Below are 10276 nucleotides of genomic sequence, written 5' to 3'. Positions count from 1 at the left end.
TGATACAAGACATGGATGCATCTGAAGGAAAAGACACTTGTACAAGCGCTCACAAAAGCAAGAGCTGTGTCACACATCCGCGTAAATGAACAAGCAGAGAAATCTGCAAGAAAAAAACTCATTAAAAGTAATGTGGTCCAACTTGCCAGGGTAAGATTGTCTTCCCACAGCAGTTGAGACACCTTCAGTTTTAAAAAGTCAGGGTTTAGAGATGACTGTCTAGATGCTTGAGTAAAGCTTGCAAAGGTGAGTAAGAATGAAATACATTTACTTAATGGGGATGGTTAAAGTCTGCTAGGTAGCAGTGATAAAGAAGCACAAGCACCACTGCCAAGAACTTCACTAGAGACAATTCATAAAGCCAAGATTTACTTTAATAAAATGTGAAGAAAGAAGAACATTGCTTAGGCACAAAAACTGTCAGAATAAAATCAGTCAGGGACAAAAAATGGCAACACACTGATCACATTCCCAGCTTCAGTCTCAATTGTATCATAAACCCATTTCCTGTTGCAGCGACATTCTGGTCCACATTTGTTTGAATTGCATTTGGGGCAAGGATAGAAGCAACCTGGGCAGTTCTTTTCCAGGCAATCACACAAATCAACGTTATTACAAAGCAGCCTGCCATGTTTGTCATACTTCTTTGTAATTCTGCAAAAGAGAAGAAAAAGTGATTCTCAGAGAATGCTTCAACATGTTAGAAACCAAACAAATGAGGAAAACATCTGTCCAGGAACAAATATTTCCTCTTTAACAACCTCACAGCAAAATGAAATACCAGCATTATTGCATAATTGCAGCAGCCACTGTTATTAAAACAAAAGTGTGCCAAAGAAGTAAATCAAAATTCTTGTAAGTCACACAGAAAAAGGTTGTTTTCCCAGCACAGCTCTCATGTGTAATAAGAAATCTGTCTGCAAAATATTGATGCTTTTATTCATTTCATTTATATTCAGTGAACAGCATACCAGCCATTTTAACGTAAAATATGTAATAAATTAGCACATCTTACTTGGACTTATAAAAAGAATTTTGTTTCATCTGTGACATGCGCGCTTTCTTTTTCTGCTCTCTAGTTTCCGGATTGAAGTCAGCTACCTGAGGTCCTGGATTTTGAAAGGCTAAGTATTTTAATTGTTTCTCAAGTTGTTGCTATGAATAAACAACAAAGTTTATAATTAGTACAATTGCAACAAATATTTATTAGCTGCCAAGTGTCCTCACTGGCTTTCAAATGACATTAAAATCAATATTCTTGATAACTTAAAACAAACAGGTAGGAGAACAGAGCAAAATTCAACCTGAATTAGGAAAGCATAGTTTAAAATATTTGCTTACCTAACTGTTAATTGAGTATTCCTCTGACTGGCTGAGCATCCTGACAGGAGAGGGAACAACCGTGACTCTGAATACACAACTCTGGCACAGTGGCATGGAGTTTGAAAATTGTCTTAGGGGAGGCAGAATCATGTGGGTTTTTTTTTCTTCAACTTTATCCATAATGTGAAAACAAGTACTATGACTATAAGCATCTTAACTGGGTTTGCCCTTATCTTCACTGTTCCCTCAGATGCCTAGAACCCATCTTTGTCCAAATAATCTGGGTGCAAGAGAAGTGTCTGGAGGAGCAAATAGTGCAGGAAGAAAGCATTTGTACAAAAGAGGAGTATGAAAAAACCACAAACAAAAATAAAGAAGATGAACTGAGCACAGTTTTTGAGAAATAGGAGGAAGCATTTTCTTTCCTATTTTATGGAATTCGTGTTTGCAATTAGCTAAAACTGCTGAAAAGTTTTGGAGGTTAAAACATCAGCTCTGAGTATTGGCCCATGTATCACCGAATCTCAGAACGGCAGGGGTTGGAAGGGACCTCTGGAGATCACCTAGTCCACCCCCCCTGCTAAAGCAGGTTCACCTACAGCAGATTGCATAGGACTGAGTCCGGGCAGGTTTTGAATATCTCCAGGAAAGGAGAATCCACAGCCTCCCTGAGCAGCCTGTTCCAGGGCTCTGTGACCCTCAAAGTGAAGATGTGTTTCCTCATGTTCAAGCGGAACTTCCTGTGCTCCAGGTTGTGCCCATTGTCCTTTGTCTTGTCACTGGCACCACTGAGAAGAGCCTGGCCCCATTCTCTTGACACCCACCCTTTACATATTTGTATGTGCTGATAAGGTCCCCTCTCAGTCTTCTCCAGGCTAAAGAGCCCCAGGTCTCTCAGCCTCTCCTCATAGGAGAGATGCTCCAGCCCCCTCATCATCTTCATAGCCCTCTGCTGGACTGTCTCCAGTAGTTCCCTGTCCCTCTTGAACTGGGGGGCCCGGAACTGGACACAGTACTGCAGATATGGCCTCACCAGGGCAGAGCAGAGGGGGAGGAGAACCTCCCTTGACCTGCTGGCCACATGTGGCCTTCTTGGCCACAAGGGCACATTGCTGTCTCATGGTCAACTTGTTGTCTACCACAACTCCCAGGTCCTTCTCCACAGAGCTGCTCTCCAGCAGATGAACCCCCAACTGTATGTTGACAGTCATGTCTAAAGTCAATGCAAACAAACAAGGGCATTGTGTCAAAAAATTTCTACTTGGACAATGACCACGGACATTAAACATACACTTATCATTCATTATGCAAAGGCACAAACGTACGTACAAATTTATATTTTCTCCTCATAGGTAAATGGAGCTGACTTGCCACCCCTCAGCTTCCCTGGAAGGTGTCGTTCCTTTCAGAGTCCACAGTGATTTTTCACAAACAAGTGAGTGCCTTTTTTGCTTCTTATGGGGAAAGCTGTGGCGGTTCAGTCTAATCTGCTGATAACAGTGATTTAGAAATACCTGTGCACTTGAATGCACTCACTTAAAAGGCAGTTGATGCTGTGCATCTTCAGCTGCATCCTGCTGGTAACCTATAGGGCAATCTCATGCACCTATATATTATTCAGACATTTCTGCTTTTGAGTCGGGTAGATTTTCAGTGCAGAAGATATGCTTCAGCATCATCATTGTCCTTGGTCATAAATTATGCAATTTCAAGTTGGAAACAAATAGTAAGAGATAATCCTCCCTCTAAGGGTACTCTCCTGTTTCCCTGCTCACTATTTCGTTTGAGCTTGGAAGTGCTCTTAGCCTTCTAAATCACTACACTGCATCTTGACTTATTTCACTGTTGTTATTACTGATATTTCCCTATTGACTCCAGCTTTTTACTTTTGCAATTGTAGAAGAAATTGAAGGCAAGGGTAAGTATCTTGATAATAAAAAGGTACTGGAAAAGTCATACCAGTTGTTTTTGTGTTGTTCTGCAGTCCTTAGCAGGAGACACATTTCCTTCTGCAGGTGTTTCCTGGGCAGAATTGCTTTTCTTGCAGTTTTCTTCCACCTGATCATTCATTTGACCACCTTTGTGAAATACATACATACACGTGTTAGACATGCACAGAAGTGTGAGATCCACAGACTTTGAAGTGAAGGTTTTAAGGTGTGTAGGTGATACCTATACTAGGTTTTTATGTATTCTTAAACAACAGCAAATGCAGAACAAAGTGTGGCTCAGTATCAGCCTCAGTTTTAAAACTCTATTAAAATAACTGTCATAAAATGAAAGCCATATCACCAAAACCACTCTATAATTCGTTAAGCAAACCTTGGAAAATCTCTAGTGTTTAAATAGCACAGAAACTGAAAGAAATGCTGTCATCTAAAGCTGTTACTGACACGGCTTCACCGCATTGTCTCCTTTAATGCAAAGGTGAGAAGCTGTATTCTCATCGAACACATAAAAGCAGTCGGCGATGCGCAGTGGAAATGAAGGCAGCAGGCAGGAACAGCCATTTCGCTCACCAGCAGGTGACACTGTTGTCCTAGCTGCGCTTCTTGCAAGGCTCCAAAAAAGAGCGGAGGCGGTGGGTGGTGGGGGGAGCAGGAGGGGCCTGGGCGTATTCTCTGACGTTATTCATAGACACCCAAAGAGTGTGTCAGAGCTGTGTCCGTGGCAACTAGACTATTCCCTGCAGTTTCACAATTTTCTTCCTGAAGACTTCAACCAATGGACTGAAAATAAACCTCCTAGCTTTTAAATATCAATCCTTAGCTTTGCGAAAGATTCTGTGTATAAATAGAATGCGTAACTTTTAGGTTTAATAGGAAGAAAGTGCATCACTCACTCTGCTAACAAAGCACCCGGGAAGGACTATTGGTTCTGTGAGTCTGTCCTACAAATGCCACCCCTCACCTCTCCCCTGTCACATAGAAACAGTGGTGGCAACTGTTCAGGGTGGATGTTAGCTACTTCTTGTTACCCATTTTGTGAAGCTACTTGGCTAAAAGTTTTTATGCAATATAGGCAGTTCCAGTGCCTCAGGCTTTAACCCTAAACACCACCAGAAATATTTAAGTTTTTTGGAGTTCTTCCAACCCTTCCACAGGTTCTGCCCAATCTCTTCCACTGCCTCTGAAAGGTAGGGCAGTGATCTCTGCCAGGTTGCGCTGCTCTTCAGGATTGTTACACAAACCCTGTCCCAGAGAGAATCTTGATTTCACCACTGCCAAAGGGCCAGCACCTCTCTGGGCGAAGTAGGAGAGGAGCCCAGGCCTTTAGTTCCCTCTGTTGCAGCCCCTCCCTGCAGGGTGACAGTCAAAGTGGGAATAACAATGAGAAAGAATAGACCTTGTCATAACAGGAGGGGATGCTTCTCTGAGAGGTGAAAAGCCTTCAGCCTGTTTCACTGAGAGTTTCCCTTTCTCCTCTTCAGTGACCTGAAGAATGACTGAGATTGTGATGCTGTTCACAATGGGATCCTGTACAGTGACAGCTTTAGTCCTGGGACTTGAGCATCTTTTTAGGATTGGAAAAGGAAAGCTGTTACCAGGCAATAATATTTGCTGCATGGGCGAGCCTGCTTTCCTACTGGAAATTTGCTAGGGACTCACAAATAAAACAAGAATGAAGGCTACTGCTCCAGAGAAAGTGAGTGTTGCTCTTCATTTGCACTCATGTTGGAGTTCTGATAAGGATTTGCTTCCTACATCTCCTCTTGTGTCCAACCATGCATCCAGCATTGTTACTTTATGAGTACACATGACCATCGTCCATACCTGTTTCATTACAGTGTGCAGGGTTCAGGAGCAGAACAGCCATCAGCAGCTACCAGAATTCTGCATGTCCTCTGGTGGTGTAAATATTTGACTCGTTAGGAAGGTAGGTCCTAGTAGTTATCTGGAGCCAAAGACTCAAAATCATAAGCAACTTTTTAAATACTCTCAGAAAAGGAACAAGCATCTTGTTCCAAACACATATTTCAAAAGCTCTTGCACCTCAGTGAAAATACTTTGCGCAGAAAATGTAGTACATTTCTGTCTCCATATATCTTGTAAAGATAAAGTGTTAATGTTTTAATCTCCAAATCTCTCAAAAATGAGGCAGAGTGTGACTGGGAAACTGTGCAAGATTCAGAAATTGGTGAGAGTCACAGGATTATCCTCCATAGCACGTTCTGAAGGGGGATAGGGGAACAAGGGAGACTGTGAGACCTGGACATGGGCTCTCACATCTCCAGAAACTAATTATCCAAAGGAAAGTATTCTTGGTCCTGAAGCCGAGTTTTTTCTTTTACTGTTTTTGGTCTGGCTGTAGTGATAATCAGGGGGCAAAGTGTTGAACACTAGTCTCTTCCATAAAAACGCCAGCTCTGAGGACAACCATCAATTACACTCTTCCTCCACCAAAACCTGTGTTCTCCCACATATTTTGAATACAGCAAATACTTCCTTGAGGTGATCATCCACATTTCAGCATCCCGCTGTGGCCATAGCATATGGCTGAGCACTGGCAATTTCAGCACAGACCCTTGGCACAGCTGACAAGGCTAAAAGAAGATTAAGGGAGGAAGAAGATCAGAGGCTGTGTTATATTGAAAGGAACTTGGTCTTATCTGAGACACAGCTGTTTCTGCTCAAAAAACAGTTTCAGAAGATGTTGGGATTTGGAAGGAACTGTATTTGTTTGTGATTTTCATAAGAGAAATATTTTCCTGTATCTGCTCTTTCAAGATTTTAATACTCCTGTTTATGATCCTTGCAGATTGCACTGCTAAATATTTCAGCTGGTGTGAAATGTGGTGACCAGCATTCCAGATACTTGAAGCTGCTTGTTCTCAGCAGCCTAAAGCTAGTATCTCTTCAGGGCTTGCCAGAGTGAATGCACATTGGTTTTGAGTTGTATTTGTTTATGCCATTGGAGACTTTTTGGCTGAAATCTGTAAGCATGTTCATCACCTTCACCAGGGCAAAACAAGATGCTGTCCCTATAGCTTTAATCCCCCTATGCCCACATGGATTATACTGACCCATTGCAATACTTCCGTCTTCCCCATAGCCTAGTTCTGCAGAGACAGCTGTGGGCTTAGGAGCCAGCAGTCAGGTTTGTGGTATATTCAAGTATGTATCTTGCAATCTCTATAGGACATCAGGTGCCAGCCAAATTAAGAATGAGAATAAATTAATCTTCCTCAGGATCAATATGGACTGAGCTGTAAAGGTGTGGAAACACCACTTACCAACCAGTCCGTGCCTTCTCTCATAGCCCCAAATGTACATGCATGTTCAGAAAATGGCCTAGAAGCCAGCTGGGAAACACAGACCAGATGAAGAAATAGGTCTCATCTCTTATAACTCAGCTGGTTTCCCAGAAAACTGATAAACATGGTGACAGAGCAATGGCCCATTCTGTGATAGGATGGAGCAAACCCCATCCTCTCCCAGTAAGATAAAACAAAGCCTCATGAGTTTTCCCTCCCAAACCCATAGCCTTTCTGCTGTGTCTGGAAGTGAGGGATCCTTTAGCTGAAATCTAAGAAATAATTATAAAATCACGTGGATCTTCTGGTTGTCATGCAATAGGCAGAAGAGATCTGCCAGACTTACCTTCTGAAAACCTGCAGTTCTGAAAAGTGTTAGTTCTGAGCAGACAGCAAGAGAGAAGGGAGGTTCTCCAGAATTTTAAATTGTGCTTACCAAAGTAAAGGTGGAAGTATGACATCATTCCTACTGCTGCACAATTCCTCTGATGGTGGAAGTATGACATCAGCCCCACAGTGACTGAAACAGAAGACAGATAATCAAGATAGTGCTCCCCAGAGAAGCAAACTGAAGACAGTACTAGATAACTGTCCTAAAGGACCTCCTGGTATTTTCTGCCTCATTAATTATGGCTTTTAAATAGTACTTAGCACAAAGAGTGGAAATAGAGAGAAGGCATAAACTGGGATGAAAGTCCTCATTTATTACTTGCATCTGTGGTATTTTCACAGAGCAAATGCATTTTATAGAGCTTTTTTACTGTGAAGGTAAGTAAACAAAAGAACTGTAATAACTACTGCATTTTAAAAAAATTGAGATTTTTTTTTAGGACATGGATGTAGTAAAGGAATATTTTACCACTTTAGACAAAACACTCTGGATTCTGTTTACCATCTCCAACAGTGAAAAGTCATCAAATGAATGTGCTCCTCAATAGCTAAAATGACAATGCAACCTCACGGTCCTTACTGCCTTTCAGGATTGTTTGTTGCACTAGTGGAGACAACTCAGGCCCCTCCTGATACCTCCAGATGCCCATTTCCAGCATGCTGCAATCACGGCTATTATAACTCTTCCCTAGAACACAGCTAAAGCCTAATAAACATCCAAAACATCATCACAACGCTGAAACAACAGTGGACAATTTACACACAATCCACCCCTCGGCCCTTCACTACAATTACAACAGCATAAATTTCCCACAATCATTCCGCTCTCTAACATTGTTCAACACATGTTTTGCCTGTCACCTCTCCCTGTTATTATCCTTATCTCATAAAAGCAAATCTTAAAACACCTTCCCCCCACCTCTCCCTTCTTTCCCGGGCTTAACTTTATTCCCGATTTCTCTCTCTCCTCCCCCCGAGCTGCGCAGGAGGGGGAACAGGGAATGGGGGTTGGAATCAGTTCATGGCTCTGTTGTTCCTGCCGCTCCTCCCTCCTCGCCGGGGGGGCTACGGGAGGTGCTCGGCCAGGCCGTCGGGGTCGGGGCCGCGGGGGTCGGGGCCGGCCTGCCCCGGCAGCCGAAGGGGAGGACGCTCTCGCCGGGCGCGTCCCGCTCTGCCGCCCCCGGCAGACGCCGTGGGAGCCGGCACCGCCGCCAGCACCGGCTGCGTTGTTTTCAGTTGTGATAGTGTGCCGTGGAACCAAGGGTACTCGGAGAGGGGGTGCTCCAGGGGCTCCGTCTGGCAACTGTCTCTCAATCCGGCTGTCTGGATAGCCTCAGATAAATCCCAATTCCCCTCCTCTATGGCTCGCTTTTTCATCTCTTTCCAAAAATTAACAGGGTCTCTGGGGAGGACCGTTATCTCGGAGGGAGGTAATATCCAGGGCCAAGGAGGCCCACGGCATCCTGGTTGCGGTTCCTCATCATCCCCCCTGCCCCGTCATCCCCCGGTCCTTCAGGTGACCGGGGGGGGGGGGGGGGGGGGCGGGTACAACTCAGGAGCCTCCAAGCCTGTAACCAATCCCCCCACTGCTCCTCCCAACTTCTCTGGTATTGGAGGTGCAGAAGGTTCTGCGCGAGCCTCTTTAGGTAGAGGAGGACATAATTCATTACCTGTATCCTGAGGACATAAATATTGTCAAAGCTTTACAGTCACATGGGGCCACGTATACTTCTGCAGTTTCATAGTGCCAGCCAATTGGGGGGGGTGGGGGTGGGGGTGGGTGTTTTTTCCACTTAAATAATTTTTAAAAAGGGTTTGTTGACCCTGCGGCCATTGCCATTTTTCCCAAACTGTCCTTTATTTCACTGTTGCTGTCACTAGCTTTTTCAGCCTCCTCTTGCTGTTGGTTAAGAGCTTTTAGAGTTTCTAATAATAATAGTCCCATAGTTAAAAGTCCCAAGGCTTCCTTGTCACCCCGCGTTGCACAATCTATTAATTTTTCTCCTGTTTTTTCCCATATTTTTACGCTGAACAGTTTCAGTGGATGCTGGCACTCCGTTATTTTTTGCCCATACCAGCATCCTCTGTAACATTAATTCATCCATTTTCTGTCCTTACTTTTTCAACATCGTTTTCCATACGTTCAACACAGTAACCTCCTCTTTTGTGAGGGTCGCACCCATGTTCCCAGTGGCTCACCTGTCAATTATCTGTCCGCGGACTTAGCAGCTCCACCACTGCTCTCAGCTTCACTGGCCTCCTTCTCCACTGCTCATCCTGCAGTCAAAGTCTCTTCGTGCTTCGTTAATCAGTCGTTGGGGTCACCAATTGTCACGGTCGAGACAGGTAAAGCAACAAGACAACAAATCTTTTTGAAAGCCTCTCGGTACAAAAGCCTGTATTGCTCTCTTTTCTCTGTTCATTTATACTCTCTTTCCCCTTAGCTTTCCCAGATGTGTCTCTTTCTAATTGGTTCAAAGTTGTTATACAATCTCATCATTTGTTATTTGCACAGTTCATTATAACTCAGCTCTTCTGCCAAAAGGACATGTATGCCTTGTCTTGCGGTCGACACTTTCTCAGAACTTGCTTATCTTGCAGCTGCAGCTCTTCTTGCTCCTGTTTGTTCTCTCACAGATAGACTGGAATCCTCTCAAGGTCAAAATTGTCCTGTCCAGGGGCCTCAGACCAGCTGAGATCCCCACGCTATCAAGTCTTATAAATTCTTCTGTTGTGTTTAGACAAATAGTCCAATGTGTCTTTTTATATTCACCAACTGTATCCATCCGTCCTCTGAGGTATTTCACAACCCAGTCTGAAGGCAAGTAAATGTATTATTTACCATACTATTTTCTTTCCCTCCAAACACTTTAAAAACCAAAGGTGATGTAACATTCTAGCAGCACACCTTAGCTAGGTGATTTAAATGCTGCTACATATACCTTCATTTTGTTCCACAGACTGTCTTTCCTGTCATGAAAAATAAAACAGGAATCACTTGCAATCTCCAAGGTACTGATACAACAGCAAGTCACAAACAAAAACCTACAACCTGCTTTATTCTCCTTATTTTTTTTCAATGTTCTTCTGATTTCTCCATGTTCTGCGAAATGGAGAAAAGAGGAATTATTACCTCTATAAATACAAAATGTATAATTAAACCACCTTATGCTTAGTATCTCCTTTTCTTCCATTTTGCTAATACTTACACACATGTATCTGAACTTTTTCTGAATTGTTTGTGCATGAGTTATGGTATTTGTATATCATGGTACACATGACAATGTGGAGCGTGCAATTACTCAGAAC

General features: G+C 43.3%; 1 protein-coding gene across 1 annotated transcript; it reads right to left on the bottom strand.

Annotated features, from left to right (window-relative positions):
* Positions 1-431: 431 nt before the first annotated feature.
* ARL14EPL (ARF like GTPase 14 effector protein like) lies at positions 432-3393 on the bottom strand. Its single transcript, XM_009950656.1, has 3 exons — positions 3283-3393; positions 1016-1155; positions 432-654 (listed from the first exon to the last, which is right to left on the bottom strand). Exons 1-3 carry the CDS (start codon positions 3391-3393, stop codon positions 432-434), a joined length of 474 nt encoding a protein of 157 aa, XP_009948958.1.
* Between the last annotated feature and the right edge of the window lie 6883 nt (positions 3394-10276).

This window comes from Leptosomus discolor, chromosome Z, assembly GCF_034619465.1.
Source record: "Leptosomus discolor isolate bLepDis1 chromosome Z, bLepDis1.hap2, whole genome shotgun sequence".
NCBI classification, from domain to species: domain Eukaryota; kingdom Metazoa; phylum Chordata; class Aves; order Leptosomiformes; family Leptosomidae; genus Leptosomus; species Leptosomus discolor.
Note: the sequence above shows the minus strand (reverse complement) of the source record. Positions and strands in the feature narration are given on the sequence as shown.